The sequence below is a fragment of the Camponotus vicinus genome, unplaced genomic scaffold, assembly GCF_025532165.1.
Source record: "Camponotus vicinus isolate PSW18456_S1 unplaced genomic scaffold, iyCamVici1.0 SCAF_3, whole genome shotgun sequence".
NCBI classification, from domain to species: domain Eukaryota; kingdom Metazoa; phylum Arthropoda; class Insecta; order Hymenoptera; family Formicidae; genus Camponotus; species Camponotus vicinus.
In genome coordinates this window covers 1434050-1453309 of record NW_028141967.1, presented here as the reverse complement: position 1 = coordinate 1453309, position 19260 = coordinate 1434050, and the positions used below count along the sequence as shown (strand labels likewise).

The 19260-nt window shown below is 35.4% G+C and overlaps 2 protein-coding genes and 1 long non-coding RNA gene across 10 annotated transcripts in view; 1 reads left to right on the top strand and 2 right to left on the bottom strand.

The window, feature by feature from the left end:
- Dysc (whirlin protein dyschronic) overlaps positions 1–2939 on the bottom strand; it is a 65467-nt gene extending 62528 nt beyond the window's left edge. For all 6 annotated transcript variants that reach the window (XM_083092894.1, XM_083092898.1, XM_083092899.1 and 3 more), the window contains exon 1: positions 2422–2939. In XM_083092894.1, coding sequence (XP_082949020.1) covers positions 2422–2836 — 415 coding nt within the window. In that variant the 5' untranslated portion in view covers positions 2837–2939. The remainder of the gene's footprint in view (positions 1–2421) is intronic.
- The window catches only part of LOC145967868 (uncharacterized), a 126524-nt gene that overhangs the window by 96339 nt on the left and 10925 nt on the right, over positions 1–19260 (top strand). The gene's annotated exons all lie outside the window — the stretch shown is intronic.
- Positions 4732–19260, bottom strand: part of Rgl (Ral guanine nucleotide dissociation stimulator-like) — a 28292-nt gene continuing 13763 nt past the window's right edge. For 2 of the 3 annotated variants that reach the window (XM_083092910.1, XM_083092911.1), the window contains exons 2-7: positions 16894–17471; positions 12259–12363; positions 11583–12006; positions 9458–10083; positions 8728–9042; positions 4732–8481 (exon numbers count right to left, since the gene is read on the bottom strand). In XM_083092910.1, coding sequence (XP_082949036.1) covers positions 7834–8481; positions 8728–9042; positions 9458–10083; positions 11583–12006; positions 12259–12363; positions 16894–17076 — 2301 coding nt within the window. In that variant the 5' untranslated portion in view covers positions 17077–17471 and the 3' untranslated portion in view covers positions 4732–7833. The remainder of the gene's footprint in view (positions 8482–8727; positions 9043–9457; positions 10084–11582; positions 12007–12258; positions 12364–16893; positions 17472–19260) is intronic. The other variant, XM_083092912.1, reaches the window with a different exon arrangement.

The following is a 19260-nucleotide window of genomic DNA, read 5'->3' as shown; positions in this document are numbered from 1 at the left end:
TTAAAAAAGACAGTCTTTTCTCTTTTATTAGAATATTCATATAGCTAATATATTTCCAATATTAACGGAGACCTTTTTCTTCCTTATGTTTTTACCATATAAAAAAATATCATTGATCCTTGCTTTTCAAGCTTATTCTCTCGTCGAAAGATCGAGGTGCGCTCCATTAAGTAACAAATAAACTAGTTATTTTGCAACTATATATTTTGCAGATATTAAAGATCTTACAAGCTATTTGTGCATTTAAACTTTTTATAAGATGTATAAGGAAAAACGCATGTGTGTGTTTTAGCAAAACAAAACAATATTCCTTGATAAAAATGACTTTACACACATCACTATTTTTAAATATTTAAAAAAAACTCAAGTTATTTGTTTCAAATCAAAATTTTCTAAATCAGGATTTTACAAAGATAAAATTCATTTGTGATCAGATATGAAAAAGGGCTTTTTTATATTCATAAATGTTTGGAATTTATCGAATAGCAACCTTCTCTCGTTCTGGAATCGGCACAAAAGATCGAAAATTATTCATACCTTAATATTTTTCGAAGGGAAAGTTATTTTTCGCGATTCCTGTCACACATGAGGAACATTCGTAGCACATAAGCCACCAAACATTTCTCATCCTGCTAAGGATCCCCCAGGAGCATAGCTCTCGCTCTCGGCGAATCACTCGATTACGTTCACGTGGCACGTGCTCGCACGAATAGCAAAGTACGAGCGTCGCTTCGTCCTGGAAAAAGGACAAGAAGGAAGGCGTCGCGTGTCGACGTCTGCCAACTTACACATATGTGTAACATGCATACGGCTGTATTAGTTATTAACGCGACCGCGAGCGGCCTTTTTTCCCATCCACACGAGGGTGTGCTCACGCAGCACGTCACGGGGATCGATCCTCGGCCACGAGGTCGAGGGCTGAAAAGTGTTACGAGAGAGAGGGGGAGGGGTTGTGCACAGGCTCTGCCTTCTTCTTGACCGAGGCAGAACCGAGGAACCGCCCTTAACCCTATCAAATTTTTAGTCAACCGCATCAGCAGTTTTCCCAAAGAATCGTGGCGGGATCGATGGTGAATGAGGACGATAACGAAGACAATAAGCATTTCTCGAACGGTTAAAATACATCAAATAGAAGGCCAGAATTTTAGGTATTAAACGAATTGAAATTGTCCCTCGAACATTCTTGAGACTTTTTTCGGTTTGTGTTTATTTTAACTCATTTCTGAGCTTTCGATGAGCTTGCGATATGATGCAAGTATTATGTCTAGGAAGTAGGATGATTTTATCTTTTAGAATAAATTATTAGCAACGTGATGCAATGTTTTTTAAGGGAACAATCCTTTAGTTTTGAATCTTGATGTTAAGATTAACGGGAATTAACTGAACGATATCACAATGTTTTGGATCGTCATTTTTTAATAATTTCGCGATAATCATTTAATTTTAATAATTAAAGTTTTTCGGGGATACTAGTTTTAAACTTGTTATAAAAGGACATTCAATTCATCTCAATGTTATAAAGACTTGTATCAACTCTATTGCTTTTCATTGCTTTTGCCAAATTTAAAAATGACAATCGTATCCTTCAAGTTCCTTGAAAGATATTGAGACGCAGCAGATACCCTGCTCCGATTAGCTCGATATTTCTAAAGCTGGTATGTCACGATCTTACTTTCTAGAGGTGATTGTTGCCAGTGGCAATATTTTTCAAGGCAACACTTGATGCTACCCCACAACCTCCAAGCCAATTACCACATAAGCTCGACTACTGCTATATTTTTAGAATCGGAACATCTCGGCGATGAAAGCTTCTAACCACGGAGAAAAACAACTTTAACGAAACATAATAATATAACTTGATTTGTAATTAATTAACCGACTGTGCTCGAACGCAAATATTGCGATGTCTAATTTAATATTGTGAATACTTTAAACATACCATTTCCAGCGTTAACGTTACCCTCTGTAAGTTTATATCAGGGACAATATTTTCCAAGACAATAGGGTTGCCGCTCGTGACCTGTGCGTTAATATAATCATTCACGAAATCGATATAATCTTGTATAATAATTCACGAAATCCCGTTCCCGCGAAAGGATAAGCGACGCGAAAGCAGCGCTCGCGATTTAAAGAGAAAAAGAGGGAGAATAACGTACAACGCACGGTATTGCCATTTCGGTGTTTGCTCGGCACGACATCTCCTTCTAGAGTCCCAAGTCGGCGGAAAGTAGCACGGGAGCTTTCAAAGATGGCTAATTCTACGCGTTGTCCATTCCTTCACGCGATGTACGGAAGCTTGGAGAAGGTGGAGACAAAGATAGAGATAGACAGAGAAAGAGAGAGAGAGAGAGAGAGAGAGAGAGAGAAAGAGAGATAGATAGAGAGAGAGAGAGAGAAGGTGGACCGATCGAAGGCACTCACGTCTCTCATCTCGAGGCCGCGGCGACGCGCTCGCGTGCGAGCGTCGTCGTTCCAGCGAGTCCGGCACCAATGACGACGATGACGATGACGGCGACGACGACGGCGACAGGAAATGAACGCGATAGTGCGACGCGCGATGCACTACTTGCTGCTGCTGCTGCTGCTGCTGCGGACGCGCACGTCGGTCGATGTGCCAGGCGCATCGCCCCAACAACAACCACGGCACGAAGCTCACTACTGGCTCATCGCCGGGGGTTGCCTTCGAGTTCACCGGCTTGTCAGGGGGTAAAGAGGTGGAGAGGGCCGATGGGAAAGGGTAAGAGGTGAAGCGATGGACGTCGCGACGTCTGTCGGCGTCCGAGAAAACCACCCCCGAGCAAGCGCGGGGTGTCGATGCTTGATTGGAGGGTGGCATCCTGGTGACGGGGGTGCGACGGGACTGTTGTTTCGATATCGGCGTGGTATTGGTGATTCTTTTAAAAAAAAGGCAGTCATATCGTTTAACACAATATTGTATCTTCAAATCTTTGTAAATTTTATTCTGTATATTTATCTGTTATATTTAATTTTTTTATTGTTAAATCTTTTTGTATTAAATTTTATATGTATATATTTTTTTTTCCGTAATTGATTGTTTATGATATTATTATAAATTGTCTTAAAAATAGAATTATTTATTAGATTCTTTGATACTAATATTTTGATACTAATTTTATATCTATTTTCTTATATCATAAATTGATCCTTTTTAAATTTTTTAAATTATTTTATTAATAACTTATTTATCGAATAAATCATTTATCGCAGGAGAAATATTAATTTTTCACACAATTATTAATCAATATTATTAATTTGATGAGGCATTAATTTAATGGAACATTAAGATCCTTTGCGAAAATAATGAGAGACGCGCGGATTTAATTTCAGACGTAATGGCCCGCTACGGTAAATTAGAACGAATACTTGGCAGACGTAGGGAACGCTCGTTACATATGGCGAGAAGGAATTCATTTTCGATATTAATTAAACCCGTTACCAGAATGCATATATCCAAATTCCTCCGTTTCATTACGTCTCTGACGTCGGGTCGGCCTTGAACCACTTAGCAAAACCAATCGCACTGATAACAATCTCGGTATCTGGGTGACTCTTTCCATGTTTAGACCAGCACACATCGAGAGAATGTTTGACGGAAATGAAGCAACTTTGAATTATCTCTGGATAAAGATAGATTGTTCTAATTTAAATGTCGCGATCAGAATTTCAATCAAAAAGATTGATTAAATATGATCATGATTTAATTACGTCTTACGTTAGATACCAAAATAATTACTTCATAAAATTATGAGTAGATTTTAATAAAAGTCAGAGATTTAAAAATATAAAAAAAATAAACTAAAAGTATATAGAAATTAATTTGGATTAATCATTTTATTTGACAATTTTATTTATTTATAACACACATATTTTTAATTTTTTTAAGTTATTTGAATTTTACTTGAATTTTTTTTCCGCTATTCTATTTTATAACGAAGAGGCTTCTGAAAAAAAATTGTAAGGCTTCTGAAAAAGGCTTAAAATAAATCCTTCTTATCGGACTGTCACTTTGCTCTAGCCTGATGCCTTTCATTTTATTTCACTTAATCATGTTCCTGAATATCGTAAAGCTATAAGATCTTCCTTGTCAGGATGGAGCTTTCGATGCTTTTGAATAATCGTAGAACCAGTAGACGAAACCATTAATTTCGTTCAGCTTAGAGCCCTTTTATCGGCCTGTAATTTCGAACTTTCTCACCTTGCAGGGGATCAACAGGTTCGCGTGTCGGATGTGCCGACACGCCGGAAGTCCACTCGTCGGTTACGTGAAATCATTCCGCGCGATACCGATCGGCTTGATCTTTCAATAAGATAAAAGCCGCGAAAAGGATCTGAGCGAGAGAAACAGTCCTTTATCTCTCTTCTACTTTACGATATTGACCTTTAATCCTCCCTCGAGCGATCTTGACACCTCCTTAAATGCGACTTTCCTTTTACCGCCATTTTTAGAATACATCTTCTCGTTTCTAATTAACATATTTTAAACTGTAAAGAGGGCGCCTAAGATATAAACGGTATGGAAATGTGTGAAATTAATGAGAAAGGGAGAAAAGCTATCGGAAATTCCGTTCACGAGACCGTAAACGAGTTAACGGGTGATAAAAAGCGAAGGAGTAGAGGATAGAAATCGACGGGGCGTTGAATCACGGTAGCTTTACGATCGAAAGGGGTTATCGAGGGGACGAAAGGTGGTAAAAAAACGCACACAACGTGTAAAAGTGTAGGCCATCTATTCTCACTTTTGTCAGGTCGTACTACATACAGCTTCGTCCTGGCGATCTCACTCTCCTCTCTCCGTCTTTCGAGGAGTCGTCTACGTAAGAAATATACAGCTAATTAGACAAACATATACGAACAAGAAGGGAAATAAGTACAAAAAAATTGCGTAAGACTAACGTCTCGGGGAAACCTTATTCGAGCTAACAGATCGTCGGGATACTCGACCACGTTTGTATTTTTGCTCTTTCTCCTTTTCTTTCGGTTTCGTTTTTTTTCATTTTTTTTGCGTATCTCGCGCAGCTTCGTAAAAAATGTATTAATGTGAAAAATTGCCCGGCCGATACGATGAAATGGAATGATTCTTGATTAACTGATTAACACACGGGTTTCGATTCAAACGAAGGTCCACCAGCAAAAACCAGGCAAGTTTACTTTTTTCGATTAATTGAATCGTTCATTATTTAACGCTCGCTTCAGTAATGGCGATATCGATTGACGAACGAGACACAAAAAAGATAATCCTGCTTCAAAATTTAATTGCCTTGTAATTATCAAATTTAAAATAAGTTGAAGATAAATGTAATTTCAGCATCCTGCGTATTTATTTATTCAATGATGAAATATTATTTTATTACTTATTCGATTTACTGTAGTGTATCTTCATTACATATAATTATGTAAACATCAAATGCTTTTTAAAACGTTTAATTATTAGTCAAAGTAGAGTAAAGAATTTAAAAACATAAATTATAATAGCTTCTACTTCAAATTTATAAAGCATATTAATTTTTGCTTTGTTTTGATTTATATACACATATTTACAAAAACAATTTTTAATATAAATTTTTACGCAGAAAACATGTTTAAAATATATGCATATGTTACAATTTTTAATACGAAATATATATTGACATTTTCGCTGATTTACGCTATAAATTCGTGCAAATTTAAAGAGATTATTAAATTAATAATGTTACAAAAATATAGATATAAATAAGATAATATTATATATAATAATATAAATTTTATTCTTCTATTATATAATTATTTTTTTATTAAAATATTTCATATTTTTCCAAGATTTTTCTAATGGAAAAAAATGAATATATCTGATTTCTACGACAATATTTTATTTTAGTGAGTTAAAAAATATTTCTCGTGCCGATGGAAAAATATAGACTTGCTTAACAAACGTTTATTTCTATTTCGTCGCCTCGGAATAAAATAAAACTTCTCTTCGTTCTTGGATATTTTTTCCGAACTTTTCAATAATATTAAAAAAAAGTGGACTTGTCTGATCAGTGGCGGCCGACCCTCTCTATTTCGTCGCAGAAAGTTGAAAGAAAGAGATTCTTTTATCACAGAATTTTTTGCCTTCGCGAAATTCATCGGACAAATTCGCAAGAAGGACAAAAGGACAGAATACACGATGAGGGCAGTTCTCTAAAATCTCTCTCTCGCGGTTCCCCTCCCCTTTTTTTAAATACACGAGAGAATAGCTATAATAATTGACAGGTTTCATATGAGAGCACACGAAGGCCCCCTTCTTGCTTGGTCGAGTTTACCGCGCGCTAAACAGCAGTTATAATTATTCATAACGATCCGTCGACGAAAACGCTCGCGCCTGTCTCTTTTTAATTATCTATAATCTCGTTTTCGTTCGTGAAAAAACACACATGTTATATGTATAGTGTATGTACACATACACACCCGCAAAGTTCCGTTGTAAGCGCCCGTTATTCTTATTACACAATTAACGCTAAAAACGGTAATGCTGTCTTAAATAATGAAAACATCTTGTGCATTACTCTGACACAATTATTATTTCCATAACATATCGCCCAAACTAATTACTATATCAGACAAATAACAGTCGTAAGAGTAAGAGACCATATTTTAATGTAAAATATGGTTTTTCTTTAATAAACAAAAAGAGATAACAAAAGTCCTAATTATTAAATATAATAATGATTTTATAATATTAAATATCATGTTTATGTCAGATAAATATCACTCGGGATCACATCGCGTAGTTAGCGCTAAATGTGGCTACTAATGAAGAATAAAAATGAAGCGATATTTATAAATGTCCAATTATCTCTCGATCTCTTTTGCGTTATTTTTCAGTTGATTTTGATGAGACCAGTTAGACAAATAACGAGATCGAGATCGTAGAGAAATCGCGCTTAATATTATAAATACTTCGATAATAAACGTGACGTTAAAGCGGCAAGAATACGGGGCCCATGCTTGTGCGATGCATCATCGTCGCATCGATAAGAACCTCGCGTGTGTGACTCATGCTAAACGCGCGCTTAGAATAATGCTAGAGTAGATCCCGATTGCGCAATCATGTTCGCGTTGTGTCTGAGCGCGATACGAATGCGTACGTCTACGCATTTCCGATCGTACGATATTGTACATCGGCGTCGCTCGATCATTTGCATCTCATCGGGAAGCGAAAGAGCCGAGCTGTCATGGTAAATCTTAATAAACAAAGTCTAAATAATGAGATTCTTACGCTTGGTTTCTCCTCAATTTCAATACACATTGAAAAAAGATCGATCGAGGTAATCGTGATATCTTATGGTCATCGCTATTTTTCGCGATTAAAAATTAAAAGCGTATAAAAATTATTAATTAAATTATCATCGTTTTTAAATTACGATGGTGAATCAAATGATCTGTAATAATTTGTATAACGATATATATTTTATTAATGATATATTAAATAATTAGTATTGTTAATATTACTAATCAACTATGATGATATATTGATTAATAATAGTAACTACTAATTAACATTACTGACAATGTTAATTATAAGATGCTATTGACATTTTCTCTAATATTATAATCCTGAATATTAATAATATCATAATTAATATCGTTGCGTAACATTATAGTTTAATGTTTGATTCGTTAATATCGCATTTATTTTCTATCACGATCACCTCGATCAACTTTACTTTTAGCTATCACTATGATCTCGCGTTCAAAATTCCGAAACTGTCCCCTGTTGCGTTATCAGCAGATTTCAAAGATCGTCCCTCGATCTTACGAATGTCTATGACTTTCAGGCAACAGTATTCACGATTATCGTTTGTGATTGTGACCGCTGCTCTTGCTCCTGGGACTGTCTGAGGTCGCGTCGTTGGGCTCTCTCCTCGGTCTCAGTATGAAATTGAGATTGTGCGCGGTATTTACAGCATAGTAGACGTTGGCCGAGGTGGGTAGCACCATCTCCCGATCAGGTAGCACCTGCGCTAGAGTGTATTGATCGGGATTGCCCTCGATGCCGAGCTTCAGCATGGCGTTTCGGATCACCTGTGGCGTCCGCTCGTTATTTGACAGCATGATGGACTTGTAAAGCACCACGCCGTCCGTCTCCACGTTGTCCGTCTCCATAGTGACCTTGATGATGTAGAAGTCCGGCGAGCTTTTGTGCGAGTGGCTGGGACTGGACAGTCCAGCGAGATTGGGGGTGCTTCCATTAGCTGGCACGGCGCCTGCTGGAGGCGCCAGACGGGTTTGGTGGTTGCCACCCCCGCCGGAGCTCAAAGACACGTCGAGAGAAGGTAGAGACGAACTGGAGGATGAACTGGACATTTGCGATGGCGAGGTTCGCCGGTCCAACGAGTTGTGAGGCGAACTCGGCAAAGAATCGAGGTCGCAGTAAAACTGGGAACTGCTGGAGCTCGATGTCGACGCGATTGAATCATTTTTCCGATGACCCTGATGATTCTACAAGATAAAACAATTTAGTTCTCGTTCATTATAAGATCCTTGGCAAATAAAGATGGGTAGCAAATTATAATTAATTATAAATATTTAAAACATATAGCTTAATTTCGTTGTGTTTAATTTTTGGAAGAGAAAATTTCGAACACTTTGATCGACACGTGGTTAAATTAAGCGATTTTGAGAAATTCATATGACAAGTATCATAGAAATCAAATTAAGATATTCGATGAAATAAAAGGTGCTAACTTGTTTCTTTTTGCCGCGATTATTGAGAGTATTGCCTGCTGGTGGTGACTCGATCTGACAGCTGAGCTTGTAAGCTTCCCGATCGTCCAATACTGGTACCGAGTGGAACCAACGATCGAACATGGAATCCGTGTTGAAATTGTATGCGTTTGCCGCTCCTTGTAAGAGTCGTATCCTCGCCAGCACCTCGAACTCTTTCCGTCTTTTATCGAAATTAATGAGACCGTCTGCTATCGTGTCCGGTATTGCCGTATCGATCATTGTTAGATCAGTCAGGAAGGTACCTAGATACGGTATGGTACCGTAGCTAATGTTCTGAAAGAAAGTTTTGAGGAATTAAAACATAGGTAGTGTAAAATTAAATATTATTTGCCTATCTAAATATTAATTTTTATTTTATTTTATTTAGAAAATATTTTTAAACTGATATTAAACGTAATTTAAACATATTATTTAACATAATTTTCTGATTATAATTCTCAAATTAAATTTCTAATTTTGTTATAAAAGATATTAATTTAATTATCATCGATTTGACGAAGCTAAAATTAAAAATTCTTTAAGTAGAAAGAATTTTTAATTATATTACATTTATTAAATTTTATTTTATTAATTTTATATTTTATTAATTTTTATTATTAAATTTTCATTGATAAAAAATCTCATAAAAGAGTAAAAAAAAATTTGCAAGTAAATTAACATCACAAAGGGACGGCTTCATGACACTTACGCCCGCATGAGTATTTTGTTTCTGAAAGAGCTTCTGCAAATGCCTGTCGCTCCTGCCGGCAGTGTCAGCGAACTTGGCAGTGCCCTCTTTGATGAGCAGTTCCCTCTGCGTCCAGGCATTATTTTCCTCAGAGAATATCCTCTCGAGTTCCCGAAAGAGCTCGTGCTTCTCTCTAGGCATGCACTGCCAGCACTTTTCCAGCCGATACACTGGATTGCTTTGGAGACCGGAGACGATCGCCTTCAGGCTACTGAAGTTCTTCAGAATGCGTAGCTCCTGCGCAATATCGATCCATGTCTCGAGGATCCTGGCGCGCTCCTGCGACTTGAGTGTCGTGTCCGTCAGGATCGTCGAAATGACACGCAGAGATACGGCGTTGAACTGATTTACGGTCGCCACCACTGTAGCAGCCTCGTGGCTCCTGGAACGATCCTTTCTGGACCAGACAGCGCCGAGGCATTGATGGGCAACCAGCTTCTTGAATACCTCGGCATCCATTCGTGTCAGCTGCTCAGCAAAGTGACGGTGGGGTACCTCAGGGAAGATGTAGTTGCCCCAATGATCCGACATTGGATCCGGGGAACCGCGCATGGGCAGCCGACCATTGTCGTACACCATGCAGGAATCTGAAGGGAGAAAATTAAAATAAAATTAATCTAAATTTAATTTAAATTTAATGAAAATATTATTATAGATATTGATATTAAAAGATTACACGATAAAATTTAATTCTACTAAATTTTTTAAATTAAATTTATTTTAAAATTATTAATTGTTACAAAACCGATATTTAATTCAAAAAATTAATTTAAATTAATTTACAAGCTTCTTTTATTATTCAAGATTGGGATTTTAATTATAGAATCACAGGTGAATTTTTTTAAATATGTAAATGTTTATAAATGATTTTTTTATATAAATTTATGTAAAGAAAACTTTCTTTCGGATAGATTTTTTTGGTGCACGTTTTCTTCTTTTTTGCTTTGAAAACCGTCTCTATTTTGGGAATTTTTGGAGCTAGATCGGATTTCATAGGTTTCATGCGAACTCTGAGAGAGTGAAAGGTGAGCCCTGCTGGTCTCATGGCAGTACAAAGAGAACGATGGACCCTCAATTTATGTAGGAAGCAGATGCCTTTGTGCGAGCGCTGTCTGATTGGCCTTTCACTACCACTAACATTCATTCCTTAACTCTTTCTATCAAACAGATTTATTCGATAGATTTCGTAACGCGACAAATACCACCGTTTAACATTTTTCTACATTCTATAAATATATTCATAATGGTCTTTGCGACACCTGGTTATTTCCAACGAATGTGCATAGAGTAGTTTATCTATTAGCGACTGTTATATATCTTTCCTGCATAATTTCGGAGAAAAAGTTGCGTAACAGAAGGTTGTACGATCTTAAGCATTCATAATATACAATCTCTTTCCTCGACGATACACCTGTAAAGTAACATTTTGACGGATGTTTTGCTTGCTTATCGCAATTCAGCGAATTCACGGTAAATAAAATGAGTCGCTATGAGTCATTACGTTACTATTGCATAAGCGGCACTTCTCGATTCTGTTGTCAGAATTTTCATTCGAGGTCACATATATGAGATGTACATGCTTTTAAATTCATTTAGATACAAGATAACGTGTTTCAAAGTGCCATTTCACACGTTATACATACACATACATACATACATATATATAAATATATATATCATTTATTTAAATATATATATATTTTTAAATATATATATCATTTAAGTAAAAATTTACTATTTTAAATTCATGTTATAAATTAACGGGATCATATAAAAATATAAATTATCTCCTCTAAAAATATTAATTATCTCCTCTTGTTTAAACACAAAAATAAAAGAATAAATCCGTGTTAAATTACTTTGAATAAACATTGATATTGTAGAAGGAATTTTATGTGCGAATATATAATCTTTTTTACACAACATAACCGATAAGGTTCGTAACATCACAGAGATCGTGCCGCCCTTATCGGTTCTTCAATTCCTTCGTGTTTGAACTTCTCATAATGCCTCTTATCAGTTTCTCGTCTCTAAAACTCGTGACGTTTATGATTTATTATCGAGAAAAAATTGAAAGTACCATTACCTATCTGATCCTCGCGCTGAAAGCGATGCAGCCGGTGCCTGGCCTTAAGCTCGAGCTCAGAGCCGAGCAGGCGTCGATGCGTGAAGTCGAGGAGCATGGTGAGGAGAGGGTAGTTGGGGGGCGACTTCCAGTCACCCGGATATGCGTCTAGCCAAACGTGCAGGGCCTGGACCAGGGTCTTGCGATGCTGCTCGCAGCCGCCCGAGTTTTCGTCCAAGGCGTCGTATCGTGCGAGTAGCAGCTCGAGGACTTCGTGCGGTGTCGTGAAGGCCCGATAAGTCGCCAGGAAGACGTTTATGTAAGTGGACTCCAACTCGCCGTCGTCGTTTGCCAGACTCTCGACCAGCCGCTGCACCGTGCCGGCTTTCAGGAAGCGCACCCGCACCGTCTCCCATTCCAAGTGCGAGATCTCGTCGTCAGAATCCTACATCGGAGTAAGCAGTTTGAATGCCGAAGCTTTTTAACGGTTTTCAGCGTTGAAAAAATATGCACTTTTGCGCCAAAAGTTCTTCAGATGAAGACATGATTAAGCTTCATTTATGAATCATGGGATTTTTATTTTTCGGAAATTAATCAGAATTAAAAAATTGCGGGAAATGTGTGGGTTTTTGCGATAAGAAATAGAAATTAAATAAACAGAAATTTTTTGAGATAAAAATATGCGAAAAGCGCTCACCGATGCCGAGAGACTCCTTGTAGGCCGATGATATCGGACCTTTTTCAGGTACACCGTGTATATGACGCCATCGCCTCTCTCCTCGCCCCATAAACGCCACGTGGGCTACAACAGTAAAAGATCGAACATTGAACTTCGTCATGAATCATCTATAGTGGATGTTCCTGATGACTGATTTAATGAATCGATAAGCCACGTATCGGGGAATGATCTACGCTCTTAATTTCATGATAAAGCCATCAGCTATTTCCTGCTGCGAATTAATAAATGTAGCATAACGATTAAACAGGATAATCTGGAGTAGACAGAGATGTTTATTATGTCAAGTAATCAGAATTGACTATTTTAATTACTGTGAAATGCCGATTATTATTAATATTATTCGGTAATAACTAAATTTAGTTGGAAAAATAAAATTTTCCACAAAATTACTAATAATATTGGCGTATTAATTAACGCAATATTATATGCATTATATTAATTACTGACGAGTAAAATTAATTACTATTAATATAAAATTATCTTTATTTAATTGATAAATTGATAAATTGTTCCTTCTGAAGATTAACTTTACATATCATTGAATATCAATTTTTTTCAGATACGTTCTGTCATTTCCAGCAAGCTTTTTCATAATATTTCAAATTATTAAAAAAAAAGTTATACTTATATCTATTATATTAAAACAATAAAGAATATTTAAAAACAGAATCATTAGCAAAAATAAGAATAAGAATAAAACAGAAGAAGAGAAGAATGAAAAAAGCATTAAAAGTCAACGATTAATATCTATTTATTACATTAAAATTATTAAAAGTCAAAAAGCTATAAATTTGTTTATTAATCCTTGACTTTTGATTTAATGACTAAATCATAATCATGTTCATGCTTAATAAATATGTGTTCACTAACGTGTATATACATGCAAACATGTTTCTCCACAATAAGTTTATGTCAACTAGTTTACATAATTAATTTTAGCTTGATAAAAACGGACTTACGCATAATATAATGACATAATGCATATGATTGAAACGTAAAGATAATTATTCTTTGGCGAGGTCTCGACTTATTATGACGAAAAGAGATCGTAATTAGCGGTGTTTTTCGCAAAACGTTTCTAATCGTCATAAATAATGATCGTTTCTCCGAACAATTAAATATTAAATTAAGATATGATAAAAATTCAAAAATGTTGCGGATTAAAATGTTAATATATTCATTAAAAGAGTCGAGGATTCAATTCATTTGACAGCAAATTTATTCAAAGGAATATGAAAAATTTTATAATTTATTAAATTTTTAGAACATAAATAACATAAATTCTATAATATATATTAATATAACAATCTTTCGATCGAGAGGCTTTGTTGTGATTGATTATGGAATAGAAATGGAATGCGATATAGACATTTCGTTCTTGTTTGCTTGGCATTGAAATTCCGTAAATAAAGCAAGTCTCAGAAGCCGTAAGGAGCTTAATGTCAGAGTCGGGAGTGACAATGTGCGAATTTGTGTCGACATAAGAGATTGCAACGAAGCCGTATATTCAAATCACACAATCCCAAGTAACGATCAAAGCGGCTGACGGAAAGAAAAGCGTGTCATTGCCACCTCGATTTTTTTTACATCTCTGAGAAAATACTTTGTAGCAAAATGTCTGGAAGCTATGAAACATTACATCTGTGTTTTCCTATTTATTAAAAAAATAATATAACTTTCTGTCAGATAAAAGAATAGTTTAAAAAATAGTTTAGAAAAGAAAAGTTTAAAAAAATACAATAGTAAATTGTAAATTTTTATGTAGAATTATAAATCGAAGAATAAATCGAAAATACAAATTAATGCTGAGACATAAAGTTAATTGTGGAATCATAAAATAAAATAATAATTAATTCTTGATAAGTGGAAAAGTTAAAATGCACACAAAGTATCTATTTTTGGCTAAAATCAAGTTGCTTTTCTTAATATTGATGTCAATAAATTAAAACCATGTCCTATATTTATTAGATAAATATTAAATTTGTTTTATAATTTTTAATCCGATATAAATTATTTCTGATCAATTATGCGATCCAATTTAGTCATCGTGACAAAAGTTTATCGCGTTAATGATTTTCAAATAAATTTTAGCAAAAAAATTATTCTTTTAAAAATTTAATATTTAAATTAATTAATTTAGATAGATAAATTTCTCGTAATTTTAGTATTATTTAGCAAAAATAATTTTAAAAGTTTAAACAGTGAGAAATGTCGATTTTGTCGCGGTGCGGACGAGACTTAAAAGAAGTCCACCCGCTCATGCCCCGGAACGGCCAAGCAATTAGACTCACTCGCAACAGGAACCCGAGCGTGACTCGAGGTCCTCGTACCTGTGCTCGTCCTTGGGAATTGCTTCCCTCGAGTGTCGATTCACCATTGTTCCACTGTAAACAGCACGAGCTGGATCTCAAGGCAAGTTTCTTACGCAAAGAAACGCACGGGATACTACTTGATCGAGACTAAACCTTAATTAAGAGAATTTCCGGTAAGTCCTATAGAATTATATGGTATTATTAATCGATTACATTATTTTATTTCAAGATAATATAGTGTTTTTTCCCTCGAGACATTTTCTCTCTCTTTTATTTTTATTTTGTTTTATATATCAATTACGTATGTTAATTTATTATTATATAACAAAAAATATAATTTTTATTCGTTTAAGCAAATATACAAAAGACACAACACAAATTAAATTATTTGAAAATTTTTTAATGAATATCTCACACAAGGAAAGTCATCAATCCAAGTTATAATTTATTTTGAGAGGAAAATATAAAAAATTTTATTGATGCAAAAACTTTTATTTTCGAAGCAAGAGTAGTATGTGTATTTAAAATAAACGATCGAATTCATAAATATTTGACGACTACCGACAATCAGGAGCAATGACTTCCAATTCACGAAGTATCCGAATTTTAATGCGAGTCTCCGTAAATGGACTAAATATATCAAAGATGTAGAGACACGATTCGTCGGGAATCGATCGTCGAGAACAAATGCAAAATTCACGCGTTCATTGGCCATAAGAAAATTGGCGGTGGTATAGCTGGATTGTGCATCGTTTCTCAAACATTTGTTGCGCAAATGGCGAGTCTAGTTCCCCGACAGCGTCGCGGAATCTCGAAAATGTTCCGCCGAGGTCAACGGTCCGTCTCTCTTTCTCTTTCTCTTTCTCTCTCTATGCGCGATCCCAAAATATACCCCATTATTCCCCGTCAAATTCCCGCGGAACGCCATCGTGAGATCGGCGCGAAACTGCGACGCGAAACGTGGCTCTTCGAGAACAGACACGCAGATGGTTGAATGTCTGATACCAGCTGACTGAATTTTATTTATCTAGACTTACGATTGTGATAGTCCAAAACGTGCACATATTTTTTATCTTATCGTTTTGATGTTTTTCTAGTAAGATCCGAGATCGAATCCCCTCTGAAAACTTTTCGGCTTTCTGATAAATAATGTACACACTCTATTACTCTATATTTGGGTAGTGATAAAGTCTTATTGATAATAACAGAGGACAAATCATAATTGAGAATTTCGATTTTAAAAATGAGGTTCAATTTTTAATTAATTTTCCAAAGAAAAGCTTTCTCTGAATGATGGCTGTACATTTTTTTAATGCAAATTATTTTCGCAGATTAAGCGTTGTCGGACGATCTTTTTTCCACTCGGTAGACGATATAGTTCCGATGGCACTCTGACCCTGATTGAACGTTCGGCATGCATGTGTGAAAGCTGACATGTGTGTATATGTATGAGAATTGGTATATATGCAATGTAATTCGAAAACACTCATTATTTCCATGGTTTCGGACCTGGAGATTACGACAATGTATCTATTGCGCATATATAAATCTTGTTTATCATGCATTAATCTAAAGACGATGACGAAAGCAACGAAAAAAATCTCACTTTTTTCTTCGTGCACTTTAATACAATTAATTATTCTTTTATCGTAAAAACATCGACATTTCTAGCAAGTCACATGCAGATATACAGAGTGTATCATGAAGAAAAATACATTCTCTAAATGTCAAGTCTTTAGCGCCTTTAATTTTAACTTCGAAAATCTCTCTAAGATTATTTTACTTGAAATTTTATTCAGAAATAAATTTTAATAAGTAAAATAAAAATATAAAAGATTAGATCGAGTAGGTTTATTAAATCTTATAATGCAGATTTCATTTTTTTGCATTAAAGAATTTTACGATTAATTCTATTTTACTCGAATATGTTTGTCGAGAGCACGTTACATCGAGAGAACATTATACACGATACACCCTATAGAAAATATCACAAAAGATTATATCAAGCACACTTAACGACAAAAGCGCTCATAAATCAAACAAGAATAAACTAGAAATATAAAATCACGCTAGCAAATCACGTACGGAACGAAATGATTTTATCGCGGATTCGATACGTTATCATCTGGTAATCTCGCCGGAATCCACAGACAAGACCACTTGTTCCTTCGAGAAGCGCGCGTGTGACAAACGCATCATCGCAAAGTCATCGATGAAACGAAGCGGAACGAAGCCCACACGTTATATAGAGGATACACCATCCGTCCGGGCGTTTCTTTACCTGTTGCACGTACCACTGGGTGGAACTTTGGCACTTCCGGTGACTGCTGGGTTTGCAGGGTGCGCAGAGCAGAAGAGGAGCCAGTTTGTTTACCCCCTTGACAGGGGGCACAGCGCCGGTCGCCGGTGCGAGCGACGCTGTGGGGCTCAGCCCGTCATCCCCCCCCAACACCGGCCACAGCATCCACGTGTTTTACCCTCTATCTCCGCTTTCTTGTCTTCTACTCTCTTCGCTTAGTGGTAGCCCTCGGTGCCCTCGGTGCCCTCGGTATCCTTTTTCCCCGCGCTCTTTTCTTCTTTTCCTACTTTTCTTCTTTTTCTCGCGTAGATACTCTGCCCCTTGATACTCTGACTCTGATTTTCTTTCGCGGACGCGATCTTCTTCCGGAGAACCACCAGATGTGGCGCGAGCTCTCGTGACGCGCGTCGCCGGCGAACTAAATCATCTATCGACGTCGCGTCATCACTCGCTGCCGATGATGACGACGGTGACATTCGCGCGCGATCGCCCGATCGGGAAGCAGGAGCGTATCATCGTGTCGGGTAAGAAACGAGTCTTCGACAGCTGCAGTTGAAGTGCTGAAGTTTAAAGTTTCGATCGATTGAGCACGAGAGGTTCTTGATAACCGAGATTCGCGGAGTCACTTCGTCGTTACTTTGCAAATTAAATTATAATTTTGTCATTACAATTCTAGCGTGATAGGCAATTATTGATTTCTCTTTCCTTTTCGTTTGCATTTTCTCCTCTCCATTTATAAAGAGATTTGGATTACAAGTTTCTAAATATTTCTTTATAATTGATTTATTTTTTAATTTAATTTTTTTAATTTAATTTATTTAAATTTAAAAAATCTGCGTGTTACTATTATTTTAAATATTTAATATTCTAAATATCTAATTTCTTATCGAAATATTCAGAGAAAAATCTAAATTATTCATTCTTCAAAATTTATATAAATTTGAATTTTTCAATATTTCATATGTTCTATATATTAATAATTTTTATTCTGAATATGTTTGAAATAATTAAAAATATGTATATGAATTAAAATTCTCTTAGATTTAAAGGGGATAATCTGAACATTTTCAAGTGTTTTAAAATGAATTGATTTAATTGTTGATGACGATCATGAATGAGGATTATGAATATATGATATTTGCGACCCTTTGAGGAACAGAAACATAGTGATACATTTACGCTTATCGAGATTAATCCTTACAATTGAGAGCTTAAACGCAGAGAGAAAGACAAAGAAAACAAATTTATAAAGAGCATTTTATTTCGAATGAAAAACACATTTTCGTCTATCAATATATAGCCCTCGGTATTATAATTAATTAAATCTAAAAGGTCGAAGGTGACGTGCAAATATATTTCCGGTATGCGTACCGCGTAGGCGGTCATATACAGGAATTATAACAAGATCCTTTGATTGTGCGTTACCTTTCCATGTTAAAGGGCAACATACGAGGCAGCGTTAAAGCTAAAGGGCATAGTCCATCAAATAATATTTTGAAACCACAAAGAAAAATGCGAAGCGCAAAGCTTGATTTTTCATTTTACGTCACAAGTATTTAATTATAATTAAAATGCTCATGAGATAGAATAATATCTATAACAATAAAATACATTATACATAATATGATATAATTATATGGTAGAATTCATACATGATGTATAATTATTCCGATAAGTTAGAATACAAATTATTATTTAATTATGATAATTATTGGCATTTAATTTATTTGATTAGTTTAATGATTGAATTATTTCTTTCATAAGAGATGGAAATTGCCGTTTTAATAAATCTGTCTGTGAAATATGATTTCAATATCAAGGATTAAATATGTTTAGAACTTTTCCATGTGAAAATGTGACGCATTAATCTTCTCAATTGTCAATTTGTTACGTCGGTCGCGTTTCGTTCTACTAATAGGCAATAATTTTCATTCCGTGAATAGACTGTTGAGACTTTAGACACGATATTTTCATGCAGTAGATCGATATTTCAAAGTAGAAAATCGAAATAATGCTGATTGTGAGTATGAAAAGAAATATTTTTAATTTTTCAGAGGGGATATTTATGAGATATATTTTAAAAATATAATCTAAAAGAAAAAACGCATATTATTATGCATTGAAGAGTGTACATTTAAATTTAATTATTTCAAAAATGTATTCGGGCTATCCATGGAAAAATATATCGAGAAATATCTTGCTCTCGAGATATCTTTTCAGAAAATAGAAAAATCTCAAAGTACTCCGGAAACATTCTTTATAAAAAAAAAAAAAATTGATATCACTTAGCATTCCCTTTTATTATGCAAACGAGATAAATGCCGACTTTTGACTGCGAAGGTAAAAAGG